Source organism: Anopheles merus, chromosome 2R (assembly GCF_017562075.2).
Source record: "Anopheles merus strain MAF chromosome 2R, AmerM5.1, whole genome shotgun sequence".
NCBI classification, from domain to species: Eukaryota; Metazoa; Arthropoda; class Insecta; order Diptera; family Culicidae; genus Anopheles; species Anopheles merus.
The window spans coordinates 13,759,349-13,778,764 of NC_054082.1; the positions used below are offsets into that span (position 1 = coordinate 13,759,349).

At 51.6% G+C, this 19,416-nt stretch overlaps 2 protein-coding genes across 3 annotated transcripts in view; one reads left to right on the forward strand and one right to left on the reverse strand.

The window, feature by feature from the left end:
• The window catches only part of LOC121588867 (coiled-coil domain-containing protein lobo), a 164,585-nt gene that overhangs the window by 144,463 nt on the left and 706 nt on the right, over positions 1–19,416 (reverse strand). The window lies entirely within an intron of this gene.
• Positions 350–19,344, forward strand: LOC121588866 (protein distal antenna-like). Of its 2 annotated transcripts, XM_041907300.1 has the most exons (3): positions 350–2,246; positions 14,332–15,465; positions 15,601–19,344. In XM_041907300.1, the coding sequence occupies exons 2-3, from the start codon at positions 14,343–14,345 to the stop codon at positions 17,376–17,378; spliced, it is 2,901 nt and encodes a 966-aa protein (XP_041763234.1). In that variant the 5' UTR covers positions 350–2,246; positions 14,332–14,342; the 3' UTR covers positions 17,379–19,344. The 2 variants fall into 2 exon arrangements, with proteins under 2 accessions (XP_041763234.1, XP_041763233.1); XM_041907299.1 differs by having other exon boundaries at positions 14,332–19,344.

Consider the following 19,416-nt stretch of genomic DNA (forward strand, 5'->3'; position numbering starts at 1 on the left):
ATCCAACGTAGCGACATTCTCACACGGTCGCACTCTCTCTCTCTCTTCTTCTCTCTTTCCCTCTCTCACACACATATACACATTATGTATCCTACCAGAACCCTTCGCGAGAAAGAAAGAGAACGAGAGAGAGTGAGAGAGAGAGAAGGAACGGAGCTGATGCACCGCGTCGCGGATATTCCACTTCTGTTCCTGCCGCGAGCAGAGCGGCAGTAAGAGCGAGAGCGCCGTACTTCGGCTTTTGAACAGCGTGAGCCGCAACGCACTTCGGGCCATCTTCGGTCGACGGCGTGCAGCAGCCCGCGCGGACCAACGGCACAACATCGCCGCTACAACAACTTCAATTTTATTTTACGCGGACGAGGCGAACGGTGCGTATTCTTCGCGCTGCGCTGCTGCTGAAAACGCGCCACACAAAAACACACCAGACAACTCTGCTCTCTGCATCTAATTATTACTACTACACAGAAGGAACCCGTACCGGAGAATCGCTAGTCGGCGACAACAGTTGAGCCCGTTGAGATATTGTTTTTGTCTATTGGTGGTGCGCGAAAAGAAAGGCGAAATTTGTGCGAAAATCAAAAACCCCATCCCGCGTGGCCAACGTGAGCGTGTGTGTAGTGAAAAAGAATATTAGCGTGCAAAAGAATACCGCGTGTGCGTAAAGTGTTCGAAAGCAAAAAAAAAACAACACAAGGTATTAAAACAAACCAAGGTGCAAAAGAAGGTGATTTTTTACAGCGAATGAAAAGAATGTTAAAAAGTTCACGCAGCAACGAAACGAGGATAATATTTGCAAAGTGCTAAAAGTAGACACCAAGACACAGTGAGTGCAGTGGGCAACGGCGAGGAGAGTGCCGCTTCAACAGCCAAACGCACACCAAAAGAGGCAAAGCAAAAAGCAGTGGGAATAATGCACCCGCGTTTATCATTAGCGCGGCTTTCTTCCCATGTTCGGTGGTGGTCGTGGTGATCGTCCTCTTGCTCACACTTCTGCACGATGGCTTCCAGCGTGTGGAGCGGTTAGGTGCGTTCGATCGACACACTTGCGGCATATTCCGTGGTTTGACGCGCAACTGCCAACAGCCAGCAGCAACCGGCAAACCTTCCTACTTGGGAGGAATAGAGTACTACCAAATCACTGCCAATTTTGGCTCCAACGATCGAACACCGTGTAGTGAACAGTGTCCCGACGATTCCCCGGTCTAGTTTCGCGGCTTCACAATTTGTGTGTGCGTGTCCTGCCCCCTTGTGCAGTGTAGTGGTGTGGTAGCGGCCGATCAAACACATCAAACCTTAGCCGCGCGCGTGTTAGTGATTGAAAGCTCGCGAACTGTGTCCGGCGCTGATCGCGTCTATCTGTGCTTTGGCCAACAGGCGGAAGGTTATTACCCCGCTCGGCGCTATTAGAAAACGGACTTACAAGACACACATACGCACAATTGCGATCCAAGCGTGATCGCAAACGCTCGCACAGCTCGATTGGATACAGTATTAGTGCCGAAACGTCAAACGAGCGCGTATCTGAGCTACAGCGAAGCGAGTGTGTTGATCTGCGAGTTCGCTGCTGATAAGCGCTCTCCTTCACACCGATAAAAAAAGTGTTCCACTGTGTGTTGTGCTTGTGTGTGGGTGCATGAGTGTGATGAATCGTGTTTAAAACCATCCATTCCGTGCCGTCAGCAGTTGCAGCAGCAAACAACGACTAACCCAAGCAAGCACAGGCTCGCCAAGCGCGCCTTTTGTTCAACCGTTCAACGCACAGTGTGTGGGTGCGTGCAAGTGTGTGCGTGTGTGCGTGTGTGTTTCGGTGTGCAAAAGTTTCGTTCTGATCCGACCCGCTCGCCAGGCAAGGGGCGCGGTGGGTCAGCAACCGTGCGCAACGGTGGAGGTTACTAGCGCCACCGGTGGTAGCGTCCACGGGCACGATAGTACCGGCTTCGTACTGGCCCGGAACCGCCAACCGCATCTTCCTCCTTCCCCCCATCACCAGCGGCCCCGGCAACGGCACCGGCTGCACGACCAGCTGCGGCAGCACACCGGCAGCGCGACAACGACGGCGGCGGCAACGACGCCACCACCACCTCCAACGGCCACCACAACGACGACGGCGTTCGCCAGCAGCGCCTCCCCCTCCTCCTCTTCCACCTCACTGGCGACCGAAAGGTTAATAACGTTCGGTAAAATTAGGAGATACCGGGAAACGAGTGCCGCCTCGCCGTCATCGAGGACGTCGCCAAGTGCACGTAAGTTTGCCCCTCCCCCTCCCTCATTTTTATTCATCCGCTTTTGTTGTTCATTGACCAGCCGCCTCAGCACGCGCTGTTGGTGGGGCGGATTTAAATCCAACTGACAACTGGCTTATTTCCGCCAATTGCTGTAGATTGAGTGTTGATTTTAAAAGGACCACGAGGCAGTGAGACGGTAAAGCGCTAAGCGACATCCCAGTGAAGTGGTTACTAGAACCCATTGTTGAATGAAGACACACTCACACACACACACACACACACACACCCACAGACAGTGTGGGGGGCGAACACAAGATCACTGACACTGGGTGGGAATCGCACGTGGAATCGAATCAACAGTTGGAGGAGCTGTCTCGCTATCGAAGGTCCTCTCTATCTCACTCTCTCTCTTTTTGAGATGACTTGACATGATAACGAACCTTAATTGTGGCCCGCTTACTGAATAGCAACACGTGGCTTTGTTTATGAGACGCCTGAGCTTTATCAATTTGGCCCGCAACGGGCGCACCAGAATTTCGCCGAAAAACCTGTTAAGGCCATTTGTTCACCTTCTCGCTAGGGCTCACTCCTAAAGGTCCTTGATAGGTAAATGCCAACCAAAAAGGTACAAAAGGGCAGTTCAAACATACGACCTTCAAGCTTTTAAAAAGATTAGCCGTACCCACAAAACGGACAGAAAAAAAACAAAACCAAAATGCTCAATGCGACAAAAGCGGGCTCTATTTTAATTACCATCGAGAAAACCATTCCCCCCGTTGTTGCCTGGCCAGTTGGTCTCGATTACGCCGCCGGCTTCGGCTAGGTCAATGCTCCCCCTCTCCTTAGCTGCTTCGTCGCTAATTAATCGTGGAAAATTTTGGCTAAGCCCACCCACTTTCACTGGAACACCGTTTCTTGCTTCTTACCCTCTCCTACCTGCAGCCCTGAGATGGCCAAACCTTTTGGAGCGATGCATACGAACAATTATGACGTCTCAAAACTTAGCCCACCAAAATAACAGCCCAAAATCGTGTGCAGCAACTGTGTTCCGTCCTCTGGAGGCATATGCAGGCAACGGCCCTTAAGGGTAGCGAAAAAAGAGGGAACCTTTAAAAAAAACGCACACACAAACTTCCCAACACCCTGACACACATACGCGCGCCACCCGCTTACGGCTACCTAATTTGTGACGGAAGGTTTCTTGACGGGAGTGTGGGGTCCTCGACGTTGCCGTATGTTTTTTTTTTGTGCCGCTGTTTGTTGCCTTCCGTTTCTACCCTTACCACGGTTGGCGGGGGTTTGTCTTGCTGAATCTCCGTGTGATGTTTTTTTGTTTGTGTTTTCTTCTCTTCTGTCCTTCCTTCTTCTTTCTACATCTTGAAGTACGGGCCTGCCCTGGTCGGCGGCTGTCGTTATCCTGTCCCCTTCAGGTTCTTTGCTGCGAAAATGACGCATCGCACACACTTTGGACCGGTAGCGGGCGGGGCGGGGTGGGGCGGACCGGTGGTGCATTTATTATGGCCGGTCAGCAGCGCATGGCCGTCAAACTAAAGGAGCAGCAACAACAACAGCAATACAACAGCCGAAAATAGACCCGAGACGAACAGGCGAGGAGCCCCTTCCCACTCTTCGTCTCTCTCACAGTCTCTCTCTCTCTCTCTGCGCTGCAGCCAAAGCAAAAACGGCTGAAATCTCGTAATGCGCACCGAGGGGTACATTTATGTTTTGGGCCGCTGTTTTTCCTTTTTTTTTCGTTGTCGTCACTACACCATTTGCCATTGCTGTGTGTGTGTGTGTGTGTGTGTGTGTGTGTGTGTGTGTGTGTGTGTGTGTGTGTGTGTGTGTGTGTGTGTGTTTTCTCATTTTCGGAGGGACTCGGTCTGCTGGTCGTCCGGTCCCGCGGATAGCTGCTGGAAAGGAGCCGCGCGCCTAGCCTCGGGGGCCGTTCCCGGAACTGTCGACTGCAGCAAGCGCCGCGCCGCTATCACAGGGAGGGGGAAGGGGGACCCTACCGGCAGAGTGTACCACCACCTTGGCACGGTGAAAGCTGTGAATGTTCGCGAAGAAAATCAACGTCAGGATCAACACTCGATGGCGGGCAACGGCCCCGGTCGCCCACCGGCTACCGTCCCAGGCGGGCAAGAAAGCGACCAGAAACTTAGGAACAAAGCAGCGCACACAGGAGGAGAAGAACTCAGCAGCAGAGTGAGTGGAGGGCGAAGTTCAATCCCAAGCACGCGGCGCTCGCGGATCGGATGTCCGAAAACTCTTATCCTTCGCATTCGTGTGCGCGCGGCTACTTCTTGACGGCCTGCTTTTTTTTGTGTTCGCCCGATGGGCTGAAGCAAAAATCCTTCGCCTGCCGGACGTGCGCCGGTCACTGCAAGAGAAGGGTGGGTAACGGGAGTAGTAGGACTGCAGGGCAACCATCAAGCAGCGCCAGCCAAACCGGAGGGACGCAAGATGGGGAAAAATAAATAGAAGCGCTAAAGAAAGACGACGTCGATGGATGTGTACCACATGGTGTGAGCGGCGTGGAGAGGAACAAGGGGGGCAGTGTGCTGCAGCGAAAAAAAAAAAATGGACGCCACACTGCACAAAAATCCAAAACACATCATCCCCCCATCTTCCCTCCACAACTGCTGCTCCTTTGCCGTCCCCATGCAATACCCACATACAAGCACAGGCACACACACGCGGTCCTTCTTCTTTTCGCTGTATACATACGCGGAAAGGACATTCTCGAGCGAAACACGGAACGGCGCGGTCCTTTCTTTTCGCGGTAGACTGACCCCCGGGGCCCCCGTTTTCTTGCCGTTTTTTGCGCTTTCCCTTCCCACCCAAAACCCACACGGCAGGAACGAGGGATGCTGAGGGAAAGCACGGAGGGAAGGAGGTAGTGGTCTGGTCGGAAGGCTGAGTCTAGGAGAAAATGCGGAATCTTGCCACCCAACGGGTCGCTAACGGCGGACGCCGGCTGTGGTGGTGATTGGGAAAGGGATGCACGAGAGCAAAAGAGAGAGAGAGAGATAGAGAGAGCGTGAGTGAGTGAGGGTACGCAAGGAAACGTGTCCACTCTAGTAGTTTGTGGGTATGTGTGTGTGTGTGTAGGTAGGTTCTGATAGATCCTTTTTTTTGCCTTTTTTTGCTGCTTGTTCTCGCTCTTTCTTCTTGATTTTTCTCCCCTCCTAGTGGCACAGGCAGGCACCACCGCGGCTCTGTTGGCGATATTTTTTCCAACCGTCTGCTTTCCTCCTTCTTTCTCGTTCTTCCGCCACCGACGCCTGCCCGTATAGTCTGTAATGCTCGCACACACACACACACACACACTGTTGACCAAACTACTCTCTAGCGCAGATACAGGAGGGTGACACAATAGTGCAGAGTGTCCTGGCTCGGTTGCCCAAAAAGAGAGGAGCCAGGGAAGAAGGGGTGGGTAGATAGGCTTGCGGGTGTGTAAGCGCGTGTTTTTTTTTACTTTCAATCGCTTTCTTTCTTTCATTTTGCGGTTTTTGTTGTTGCTGGTGGATGGTCCTTTATTCGATGCTAAGGTTAAGGGAGTTCGGAAGCTGTGGGCTTTACCTAACAGCGTTCTAAGATTTTTGGTGTACGGCTAACCTGTCATCGTGCAAAAAAAAACACCCCACTTGGAACTTCCCGTATTCCGTCCGGTAGCCATATTTCCTCTTACATTAGACCGGTTGGCGAGGCTGTGGCATCCTTTTCGGTGTCATTTGCTAGTTTTTGTTCGTTTGTTTTGAGGCCTAGTTTCTTTTTTTTTGCGATGTATTACACCACATTGCTGAGGTGTATTGGTATGTGTGTGTGTGTGTGTGTATAGGTGAACATTTAGAGACAACTACCAGCACTTGTCAATGCGTTTTCGTTCTTACACAATTCGATAGAGAACGTGGCCAATGGAGTAATGTTTTTCTTGGCCGAGTATTTGATTTTCCGTTGATTGGTTCTGGAGCGTATTTTTCGCCTCCAAAACAGACACAACCTGGCATCTGCTGACCGTTCGCGTTTGATACACTTTTGCCTAATAAATTAACAGACGCGTCACAACAAAGAGCGGTCGACGACCAGCAACAGCCGCTTCATCGTAATATCCTTACCGACTCCATCATGCCGAGGAGACTTTGTGCTCGGTCCAACATGCACATGCTACACACACACACACACAGACCACTGACCAAGTGCAATTACCAGGCTACTGCCACAGGCGGCCACCCCTAACTAATGTGCCGAGTGTTAATTTTAGCGATTCTTTTCCTGCGGTAATGCCAACCTGCGCCCGTGTGTACATTGAACGCTAAACACTGCACGGGAGAACAGAGTGCACACACACACACACGAGAGGTATCCTTGCGCTGCCTTGTAGTCCCCCCCGCCAGGGGTGGTGCGTTTGTGATATTCAAAATTATGCACCTTTTGTTGCTCATTTTGTTGCTGTTTCCTTTTGCGCGCCATGCTCAGCCGGCCATGGAGCACACACACACACACACATATTTGCACGCGCACCCTTCTTTTGTCGCTGCGCTGACACAGCACCGCGCGGCGACACCAAACCGGATGGACATCGCGTGGGTCCGTTTCCCATTCCGCGCACCCGAATGGCACAAAGGTGGGAAGCGGCGGAAGCGGGTCCGGGCAGCAGGGGTGCAGGGGTGTAGAATGTCGCACACTCGAGCGAACTGCTGGCGGATGTGGAAGTCGATTATCCTCCCGTTTTACCCCTTTTTTCTCGCTTGCTTGCTCTGCCGCACCGTCCTGTTTCCTCAGAACGACGACCTTTACACACACACACACACGGACGCACAGACACACAAGGGGCTCGCGAAGAAGGACATCGCAAAAAAAGGGACCCGACTTTGCCTTTCTGTCCAGGGTGTAGCGGCGGGTAAAACAGAAAAAAAAATATCCGCCGCGTGTGTTGGGGGCAAATTCAGCGGACCGTTTTCTTGTCGGTTTCTCCCTTTTTTTCACCTCGTCGTACTCACCACATCCCTCTATTGATTTTGCCAATAGCATCACGAAACCGCGAAACACGCTGGCCACTGTGGTGTGTGTGTGTGTTTCAAGTCCATCGCGGCTCGACAAAACCGTTAGAAAAACGACAACTTTCGCCCGGCGCGCCAATTACGCTGAGAAGCAGCAGAGGAAAGAACAAGAACAGAGCCACACGCAGGTATTGTAACAAAATACACGCAAGGTGGCAAAAGGGATACGTTACACCAGGGGAAGGGGTGAACAGGAAGGCGAAAGGGGTGTTTGCGACACGTCGTCGAGGGCAAAACCTGTTCAAACCCGAGGGTGAGCGAAAAAAAAATCGCGAATAAATTCCCTCCGTGTGCACCTTTTGCTTCGGTTTCCAGTAAGAAAATCTAACAAGCGCCTGGAAGTATGCATATTTTTTTTCCTGGTAAAATATAAAAATTGGACAAAAACGCGGGATTTTAAACGTTCATTTAACAATTTGTTTGATTTCTGGCTTTGCTTATTACGCGATCCAAAAACCATGCCAAAGCCCTACCACTTTATGCTGACCATGTATGCGTGGTGTGTGTGTGTGCATTTTGTTGCGATTTGTTAGATGCAGTTTTAGGGCCACATACCGTTAGAAAACGAAGATACGAGCCAGACACGCCAAAACACCAACAACCGTTATTATGATCATTTTTGCTCTGCCCGAATCCAAAGAAGGGATCCGATCGATGCGCGACACCAACAATCCTTATACCTCCTTGCCGTAGGCCGCCGTGCGGTGGTCAAAATTATTGCTCTCATGTCTCACCCGGCCTTAAGCGAGCCCAGGCAAACAATCAAGATGCAACTAAATTAGACGGTTGTTAGCTGGTGAGGCTCTAAAACAGCAAAAAACACAGTTAACCCACTGCGCAAGAAATGGCGAGAGTTTCACAGAAATCCGTGCGCTCTGCACCTAATTAAGATGGCTTTAGTCGAACCGCAAAAAAAGCGGGTTGGTGCTAATACCCGCACTCGCCGCGCCCTTTTTTTCATCCTGGTTTTGTGCTCGCTCTCCTTGTCTATCAGTCCCAGTGATTTGAGTTTTTTGCTTGCTGCACCTCCTAAACATCGGCTCGATCGCGCGATCGTCATTACCGTGATATGGTGGTTTCGATTGACCTTCGCCGGGCCGGGGACGAGACTTTCAATTTGCGTGCTGCGTGGCGAAATTTACCGTTTTTCGGCGCGGCTGCTGTCCGCGGGGCATAGACACCGCGGTCAGAACATAATATCCCTTCTTTTGGAAGCTCTTGTTGCGTTTTTGGGCGTTGTTTTGTATCCCATTTTTTTTTTCTTTTCGCGGCACATCATTAGATTCTGCGATACGATCAGCGGGGATTCCCTTCAATCAATGCGTCAAAGTGCGGCAGCGGGAGAAATTAAGTCAATTATGGAAATTGTGCCAAACGCACGAAAATGCGAGCATTTCTTTACCACTTCTTTGTGAGCAACCAAAACACACAAAGAAATATTTCCAAATTTTGCCAAACATTCCAGAGCCTGCAAGTTTGAGGGCATTTATGCAAATTTTGCTTTTAAAGACATTGCGTGCATCGCATGCCTGCAGAGTTGGAGGGCTGCACGTGTTTTTATTATTATTATTTTTTTTTTGTACAAAATTATCAGAAATAGATGATCTATTTCAAACCATCATTGATCTACTACCGAAGAGAAATGTAACTCAACGTCGTGTGAGAAGTCAGGTTGATGATTTCTACGACCCACGCACCACGTTTTCAATCGGTCAGTCAATTCCATACCAACTGTCCGGAGACAGAATAATTTGCATCTCAAAGTTACTGTGCAAAAAAACCCTTCTTACGCAATGAACCTCATTAGCAAATGATACAAATTACCTGATCACACTTGAACGTGCGATGCAGACAACAGCAAAACGGAAAGTTGCCCTTGGGGAAAGGCGACAGACGCAAAGCGAATTTGCTGCTTTATGATTTACTTGCGTGCCCGAGAACGAAACGACGGGGTAGGTAGGAAGATGTGCGTTCTCCTGCGTTTCGGAAAGCATAAAAGCACAAGGAGAAAAATATAATTAACTGCCAACCTGTTGCATGCGAGAACGGGCACACACCATATCGAGAACGAGAGTGCTGCCGCCGCCGTGCCGACTGACAGTTTACGTGTGAAAGGCACAGCGAAATTGCCATGAATCTCGATGCACGGAGCCGAGATACAGAGGGAGAGTAGCAGATGGGTGAGGGTGTGTGTGAATAGGTTAGTTATGTGTTGTTATGTTATGTTGCGTTTGGAGCAGCAGCAGCAGCAGAATAATGTGCTCACAACACTCGAAAATGCCCATTCTCTTCTCACGCACACCTTTCCTCCGATATTCCTGCTGCTGCTGTTGCTGCTCCATTCTCCACGCGCCGCTCTTGTGTGGGGTGTGTAGGTGGGCAAAATCGATGTTATGTTGTTGAAACGCTTAGGGAGGATGATTATGACGATGAGGCTGATGCTCCTGCTGCTACTGCCTGCCGCACGATGATGTAGTTATCAGACACACAAAAGCCGCAGTTCTGTTCTCACCGGCCGACAGCAGGCAGTGCGCAGGGAACAGAGTGAGCAACTGCCAACCAAACGGTTCCAACTCCTTGACACTCGCTTCGTCAACTTCTACGTGCACCTACTGTAGTGTAGTAGGCGAGCAGTAGACCAACACCCGACCTTTGAGCCCGGGAGGACAACCGAGACGGAACGAAAACAAAACGGCTCACCCCGTCTGTCGCTTCTGGAGAGAAAAGCGGGAACGAACGGAAACAAAGCCAGCATCACCACCCAGCAGCAACACACACACACACACGCACCCGGCACCACACACACACACACACACACACACACACACACACACACACACACACACACACACACACACACACACAGTGGTGAGTCCGGCACGAAGAGGAAACATAAAGAGAAGAACCATAAATAAATCAAATCGTAAAAAATACACATAACTTTTATCGGATGCTGCTACACAGTCCAGCCAACTCCCTTCGGCCGCAAGGACTCGACCTCCTGATGGAACTAGACGGCAATGTTTGTGTGTATGTGTGTGAGCTTGGTGAATCCGTTCAGCTGTTTTTCGATAAATCCAGACGTGGGATCATGCACTGGGCTGCTACTACCGAACTACTGTGGACGAGATTCAAGCCGGTTACACGCAACCGGCTTGCTCTTTCCTATGTCTGGCGCGCAAAGGAAACTTATTTTTGTGTTCTTTTTTCGCTTTTTTTTCTTCAGGGTTGAATATCTACTTCCAGAAGCAGAGCATATACACTAGGCTACAATCATTTGTTGATTTTTCCTCCCATTTTTGGCTTCTGTTCTTCCGATAAGAAATTAAATGTTGGACAGGGAGCCGTCGTCTGGCGAGCGGCTTGAAATGACCAAACAAAAAATGGCGGTGAAAGTGTTAAACACGCAAACCCGCCCGCTCGACCCCCCTCTCAGCGTCGTGCATTGTTTCCTGAGATTGGTGTGCTGTTGCTGGAACGATGGAGGTGGCCTTGATATGGGGCGCATCGTTTCTCTTTTTCTGAGGTGTTCTATGCTAATAAGCACAAAAGCATAACGATTATTATTTTTCTTCTTTTTTTTTTGCAACACCATTTTATGAAATTCACATCTTTACACACAAAAAAACTTCTCAAGGGTTGATATGTGGGAAATTAAATCATCTTTCAATGCAAGATATAATGGGATAGTATGCACACAAGTGATGCACCAAACCATATTAATAGCATCGTCTGGAGCACATAACTACAGCCTGTGTGCGTATGTGTGTACTGTTGCATAAAAGGTCAAACATTACCCTGATTAGTGCAGCATAAAAGAACGTTTAGTAATCGCTCCTTCACACACAGACACAAACCGCGCCACTCAGCTGTTGTTAGGGTGCAAAAACTCTCTACTACATTGGCGCAGCAGAAAAAGAAACAAAAACTTGTAACAAAGTACATCTACCACTAGTACCCTTCCTTCTCTCTCGGTTGGATACTTTCACTTTTCACTCCCACGCGATTGCAGGCAAGAGGCACGGCAATGAGCGAATATAGAACAAAGTGCAGACACACACACAGCAGCAGCAGCAGCAGCAGTGGAATAAAAATCCATTCGGTTTTACTACCGCCCACCTCACTCCCCCCCCCACTCCCACAACCCACCTACAACACACGGGTGGGAATGGTGAAGAACGGTGGCTGGTGTGCGCGTAGAGCACAATAAATTTCGTAGAGAACACAGTAAACGAAAGTAAAAGTTTCCATCCGGGGGCCTTTGGTCCGCTTTGGTTGTGCCCAGAACAAAGTAGTACATTCCACACCCTTCTTTCGACAACTGTGTTTGTGTGTGTGTGTGTGTGTGTGTGTGTGTGTGTGTGTGTGTGTGTGTGTGTGTGTGTGTGTGTGGGTTTGTTTATATGAATTAATGCGAGGAAAAGTGAATTTTTGCCTCACTGTCACGGTCAGCACCCATGTGCAGAATGTGCCGGGAGTGCTCCTATTTTTCTTTTCCTCCCCGCAAAGAAGCAAACGTTTGTTTTTCTCCCTTTTGCCGTGGAGAATAGTTTTCCAACCACCACCAATGCTGCACCGAGCACCGCCCGGCCACGGCTACAGCAACGAAGAAGGCAAACGTGCCGAGCATACTTAATAGTAGCATAATGCGCTAGAAAGGAACGAAGTGGAGATGATGGGAAACGGCTGGTCAGAAAAAAAGGCAAGAAAACCTCAAACAATGCATTATTCGTGCGCGCCAGACAGTACAAAAATAGGACAGACGACGAAGGGATCCACACTGCACTTTCCACAATGAAACGAATGAACAAATGGGCAAGAGAGCGAGCAAATCATAAAAATAGAAAGAAAACAAAAGCTAAAAAAAGAAAACGAACTGTGTTACATAAAAATTGTTGCAATCCTTTTTCTTCCCTTTGCTCTTCTTTCAACCGCTACCGCCGGTGTCTATGTGTGTGTGTGTGTGTGTATTTCTTAGAACACCTTTACACAACAATAGACAAAATCCAGTCCCCAGCTGTTTGTGTGACAAAGCGAGACATCCCGATATGGTGCGCCTGCAGCGCAGAGAGCAGAACACCTTCTGCAGGATGCAATTTGCTGCACAATGTTTCGTCTCCCTTTAGCCAACGATGCGGCCTTTCGCGAACATACACGCTGCCCAAGTCGTCGTACAAAAGCGACCGCTGCACGTAAATGCACGTGGTCAGTTGGTGCGCATGAGAGTTTTCCTTTTGTACAGCTAGACCTGAACATGAGACAAAACCAAAAATCCCGCTCGTTTCGAGGACAAACTAGCAAAAATCGCAAACTTTCCATATACTCGCATTGCACATATACACTCGAATTGCATCCTTTATATAGTGTAAAATGAAGAAGAAAAGAATAACAAGAAGGCACACGAAAGAGAAAATAAAATCCCTCAGCTAACCTTTTTCCCGATGTTCAACAGCCAAAAGGAGAAAAAGGGACACTCGTTGCAACTCTCAGGCTGCAGCTGCATCGGCTGTATGCAGCCCCGAGCGCCACTGTGTAGGTGCATCGAGCGCGTTTGTGTGTGCGTGGCGTGTTGCGCTTTATGTGCGAAATTTTGTAAACATCAACCCCACACTCACCGCGGCAACCATTCTGTGTGCGAGACAGAGAAAGAGAGCCTTCGAGCGGGAGAAAGAGTTCCATCGCAACCGAGGGCTTTTGCTCCGTGAGTGACGCCGGTTTATGAATGAATGCGTAGCGGCTGGTACGGCATCATCATGCTGTTTTCCCCTTTTCGCTCGCCAACGGATGCGTGAGCTCCGTGTTCAACACGGGAGGGAGTGCCCAACACGTACGCTCACCTAAAAAGCTTCTCCCCTTGCCTTTGTGAGTGTCGTTACGGGTTGAAAAGTGCGGCTATAGAAGATAGCTTGGTGGGGAATCATCATCATCATCATCATCCCCTCTGCCGAAAAGGAAAAGAGACAACCAGACGCACGCACACACAAACGAACAAGTGAGACATCATCATGCGATCATGGTGTGGGAGAGCTGGAAGTGGATCTATGCGCCATGGCTCGATTGGTCAACACGCTTTTGGAGGGGGGAGAGCAGGCGCACATAGCGCAACGCAACCCAAACTCTGGCCTGAAGGACTGGCCGCCCCCCCGAAGGCCGCCTCAAGTGGAAGCAGTCTCGCTGCTAGTCACAAAGAGGGGTGGGAGAAATTGGAAAACTGTGCTTGGAAAAAGTAAAAGCCCGCAATTGCTCCCCCACACACCCACCCCACACTCCACTGTTACGGTGCAGGGTAGCAAAATGTTGGTCCTGGGTGGATTTTTTCCCCTTACTTTCGATGGGCGGGTACCTTGCGTCCATCGCATGTGAAAAGCACGCATGCAGATGAGTGTGTGACCCGTGTGTGTGAGGGAAAAATTGTGTACATATGCATGCGCTGGTGCGGAATGTACGCAATTCCGATTTTCACCACCTACGCGCGCTTCGGCAAATGTCCACGAAAAATATAAGGCTGCTGCTGGTCGGAGTGCGCCGTGGCCGTTATTGGTTCCCGATTTGCATAACACGGCCCAAATGTGCGTCACAAGAAAAAGCTACTCGAGAGCTGCACAGCGCAACAGGGCTGGGGAAGCTTTGAGGATGCGTACACTACGTACCCGATTGGTTGACTTCTGGGGGGTTCAATGTGTGCAATGTACAATTAAACTTTGGAAAAAAGCAATCCCGTCTCGGTGTGAGTACTCCTGATGGGAGAAGACAACACTTTGTTCGGGGTGGGTGTCATCAAATGTTTGACTTGTAAAATGACACATGTATACCTTTAACCTAAGACATTATAACCATTTTCTGATTAAAGTCTCGATTTTGAGATTTTTGATTGCTTTTAAAATGTTGAGAATTCATCAAATCCATTCAATTTTCCAATAAGAACAACTTAAGAATATATGAATAAGAAACCCATTCAATTTTCCAATAAGAACTACATTTCCTTTTAAGCAAATCAATTTTAACGCTTGTTTCCCTTTCACCTTCTTTCCCGTTTACAGAATCGCTTCTGATGATGATGATGGCCACAGCAACCAAGGGCAAACGCCCGCTCCGTCACCTCACGGCGACGGACAAGATCGACGCGATCCAGCGCATCCACGATGGCGAGTCGAAGGCGTCGGTCGCCCGGGACATTGGCGTGCCGGAGTCGACGCTGCGCGGCTGGTGCAAGAACGAGGAGAAGCTGCGCTACATGTCCCGCCAGTCGGTCGAGAACGCGGAGAAGCTCAGCAACGAGGCGACCGCAGCCGCACTGACGGCAGCCGCCGCCGCCGAACTGTTCAGCGGACCGCCCGAGAAGCGCCTCAAGCTCGAGTCGGCCATGTTCGGGGGCAACGGTAAGCTCAAGTACGACGACAGCTTCTACAAGGTGGCGGCTGCCGCCCGCGGCTCCCTCAACGGGCTCGACCTGTCCGGCGGAGGAGGTGGAGCGGGTGGAGCGGGCAGTGGCGTCGACAAGTCCGGGGCGCTTGGCGTGTCCGGCGGCGACATCATCATGAACGGGCTGGCGGGCGCATCGCCGGCCGACTTTAGCCAGTTCGCCAAGACGGCGGCCGAAATGTCGGCGCTCAGCAAATCGAAGGCGTATGGGGCGGAGCTGGGCAAGCACCATCACCACGGGGGCGATCCGTCCAAAGCCGACCACCATCTGTCGATGGCCGCCATCAGTCCGCTGACCAGCCTGAGCCACCTGTCGGGCATGTCGGGGCTGGGGCAGAGCCCGCTCGCCCTCAGCTTCAACGACATCGCCACCAACCTGAACCTGATCGCGCAGCTCAACAACAACCACAGCCTGGCCACGATGTCCAGCCTGGCCGGGGGGCTCAATACGGCGGCGGCGGCGGCCGCCGCCGCCCAGTCCCTGCGCAACGTGCGCCCGAAGGGCTCCGGCAGCTCGGCCGCCAATAACAATGGCGGCACGGGCGGAGGCAATGGACGAGGCAGCAATCTGCAGGACAGCAGTAACGGTGGAGGCGGCGGAGGAGGAGGCACCGGTGGTTCGGCGACCGGGACGGGCAACGGCGGCACGGACAAGTCGTCCGCGGGCGGCTCGACCGGCCCGTCGCTCACGGTGCGCAATCTCGCCAAGCTGCAGCAGCAGAAAAGCTCGTCCGGCGAGCTCCTCGGTAACGGTATGCTTCACCAACAGTCCCACCACCACGCTGCTGGGCTCTCGACACTGTCTGAGCAGTATCGAAAATCCAGCAACCACTCTAGCAATCCCGCCACTAGCACACCCACTACAACCACTACCAATGCTTCCGTAGGTCGCGACCCGAATGCCGCCCCCGTCGACGATGCGCTCTGGTACTGGCTCAAGTCGCAGCAGGCGATGCTCGGGCTGAACAATCTGTACACGGCGCTGCCGCGCGCCGCCAGCCACAGCCCGCCGACGCCGCCACCGCCCCTGGGACTCAACAGCTCCGTGACGGCCGGGGCCGGATCGCCGAACCAGACCGCCCTGCCGCCGACCGCGCACACGCCCCACACGCCACCGCCGCCGCTCGTCGGTCCGCCGCTCGTCAGCACGCCGCAACCGACGCCACCGTCGTCGGCCCCGTCGCTCACGCCCGAGGACACGAAGAACTCGTCCTGGTTCTGGCAGTGGTACAAAACGTTCGGCGCCTCGCTGATGCCCGGTGGCGGTACGGGCGGCGGCGGCACCGGCTCCAGCGCGGTGGACAGCAAGCAGGCGCTGCGCGAACAGCAGCAGCAGCAGGCGGCCCAGCAGGCCGCCATCGCGGCCGCACTGCACCATCACAACAACAACAACAACTCGCTCAGCCAGCAGAACCAAAACAGTGGCGCCTCGGGGCAGAAGGGCGGGGCGGCCGCAACGGCCGCCTCGCTGACCGCCGCCTACGAGAACATCCTCTACTCGCAGCTGACCAAGGGCTCGAGTGCGGTCGACACGCTCAACAACAACCACCATCACCATCTGAACCACCATCTCAGTGCGCACCTGAAGGACGAACCGATGGATCTGAACATCATGGGCGGGGCGGCGAACGATGGCGACTCCAAGCCGGAGGACCTGTCGAACCATCACGCCGGCAGTGGCAAGGCCGGCAATGGTGACGAGCGGCGCTCGCGCTACCACCCGCATCCCAACTCGCCCAGCCGGCCGTCGTCGGCCTCGTCTGTAGCGTCCTCCGCCATGAGCGCTCACGGGTCGCGGGAGGGAGGCGGCGAGCGGTTGCTGCGACCAGTACGCACCTCCGAGGAGCGTGCGAACGACGACGAGCTGGCCGCCGCACTCGACGATGGTGAGGAGCGCGAGGCGAAATCGTCCGTCACCGCGGTAGTGGAGGCCACCTCGACCGATGCCTGCGGTGGTCTCAATGGGCTGGAGGAGCACGACGAGGAGGAGATGGAGGAGGAGGAGGACGACGATGAGGAGCGAGCGGCACGCATCGCTGACGGGCCACGCGTGACCGCAGACGACGAACCCGACCAGGGCAAGGTGACACCGGCGCCAGAGGATGAGCGAAAGCGTGCTGGACTGAAACGCCGCCGCTGCTCGTCGACTGACGCGAAGGAGGCGCTGGACAACATCCTCTTCAGCGGCAACAGCAACGATCGGTGCTCCACTACCAGCAGCGCGGCGCCATCGCCCCCTCCACCGCTGCTTGCGATGGTCGTGCACGGAGGTTCCATCAGCCCAACGACCGGCACAGCGCTCACGGAGCTGAACGGCGGTGGCGGCGACGAACTGACCGGGCTGGATGCGAAGGGCGAAGCAACCACCACCGGTGCTGACGATGCGAAGAGCGAAACGTCGGAAGACTCCAACCACGGGCAGCAGTCGGTGGCCGTGGCGGACATCCGCAACTCGGCCGAGGCGGTGGAACACGGTGAGAAGTTCCTAAAGTGGCTCGAAGCCTGCAGCGACCCCAACGTGACCGCCATGCAGGTGATGCAGTTCAAGTACCTGCTCAACAGCATCAAGCTGAGTGCCGAGCGGCAGCTGCAAACAGCAACGGCCGGCAGTGCGTTGGCAGGAGCCGGTACCGAGGAGCGCACGCGTATCCGCAAGCGCAAGTAAGGCGCGTCGCTTGCTGCCCGCGTGTATCGTTGTACATAGTGATGTATGTCGGCGTACGGCCACACGCATAGGTGTGGCGCTCATCGGGTTTGCCGCAAACAACTAGACCCCAATACTAGATCTATCTTAAGGCGACCTATATTAAGTAGTTGAATTTTTTCATTTCCATACATTCCCAAATTGATGATAAAGCTCCAACTATCGAGCGGGAGCGGGTTAACGTATTGCAATACATGTTTCTGTTGATTCTGTTCGTTCGCCTGAAACATTTGCCGCAAAACATTCCAAAATTGGAGGCAATATTTACTCTATATCGCCATAGGGGAAACAAATAGCATGAATTCCAACCCCCGCCCCCCCCCTCCTCTCCCCTGAATGGATCTTCCGTTTTCTCTCCCCCTTTTTTGGTTGCGTTATCATTGAGTTGTAGTTAATCCGCTGCCCCCCCCCCCCCTTCCTCTCGCTCCCGTATATGTGTACCTATTGTTAATAAGTTTGTAAATAGCGTTCGATCGATCGTGGGCAGGGTTACTGAAGGAGTTTCGATTTAAAGAAGAAAACAAACTGGCCAAAGCGAGCATTTACGGATAATGGGTGAATCGACACACTTTGAAGATAATGATACTGGGGTCGAGCCGGGATAGGATTAAAGCGTATCCCGTGCACACCCTACCTGACGCAAACTACGGTACGAAAAATCCATCTATTTGTTGCGCGGATCCATGATGCCAAATGTACAACTACTTAGAAAGCACACTTTAACTTATGTAACTTAACGAAATGCGGTAACGATACAAAGGGTGGAAGGGACAACAGCTACAGCTCCACACACACAAACACACACACACACACTTCACATGCTCACGCAGCAAGCGCGATGCGGAGGTACAACGGCCATGTTTCCCTCCGCTCCTTAGTTTAGACGCAAGATCTCGTAGAGTATGTGTTTGCGCTATTTCCCCCCCCCCCCCCCCCTCAAGGGAGAACTTGTCACGCACTGAATGGATGTTCTTATGTGTGTTTTTTGCTCAAGCATTAATTAAATCGTAAAACTAAACAGCCAACATATTTCAAACTCTAAACGGTAGTAGCAGCGACAGAAATTTACAAACAAACGCTCCATCTCTCTCTCTCGCTCTCTTTGCTGTGATGAGGGGAGTGTAAGTTACAGTGCATCAAATAGTTGTAACGAGACGAGTATGTGAGGCCCATCGTCCTGACAGCCCACATACACACACACACAAAACACATTCTTTACATGAAAATCTCCCGCAAAGGCAAGCGGGGCAAGTATTTCATTTTAGGAAGTATTGATAAAACAAATTGTAAAAAATAATTCAGACCGTTGACCGAGGGAGCAAAAACCGAAAACTGGGAGTCAAAAACAATTCAAGCGCAAAAGATGGATGAGAGGAAAAAGATATTATATATATATATATATATACACACACACGAACAAACACATTCACCCATACACATCTATATTCTATATATTTAGGTAAAAAAAAGACGGAGAAAGCGAAAAAAACGAGCGGACAATTTAGGCAGCGCGACAAACAAATGTCATTGTGATTTTTTGGACTATTTCCTAGTAAACGAAAAATTCCTCTAGCAGAAGAAAAAGCAGAAAGTTAGCACCGCACGAACCGTAGGAAGCAAGCTCTGCGCCAAGATGCTGTTAGCGGTGCGCGCGCGCACCACTTTATTAGCGGATAGTGTTTTAGGATAACAATTAATGGCAAAAGCAGAACAAAAACTAAAAGGAAAGCAACGCGCAACGGGGCGCGAAAGAAGAAAATCTTTGCGAAAGACACAAAACAAAAGACACACACACACACACACACTGATGATATTCCTATGTATAAACAAAACGTGAAGTAATTGTAAAATTTGAACTCTATCACTAAAAAGAAAATGTTGAACATACATAAATGAAATTTGCGAATACACACTACATTATCAAATGCGAAAAAAACTGTTCACATGTGGTTGGTTATTTTTTTCCCTCCGTTTTTGTATGTTATACACAGCCCCGTGA

Bases quoted from the DNA above. Each gene is read 5' to 3' on its own strand.
- LOC121588866 (XM_041907299.1), top strand. From the start codon at position 14,343: ATGATGATGATGGCCACAGCAACCAAGGGCAAACGCCCGCTCCGTCAC.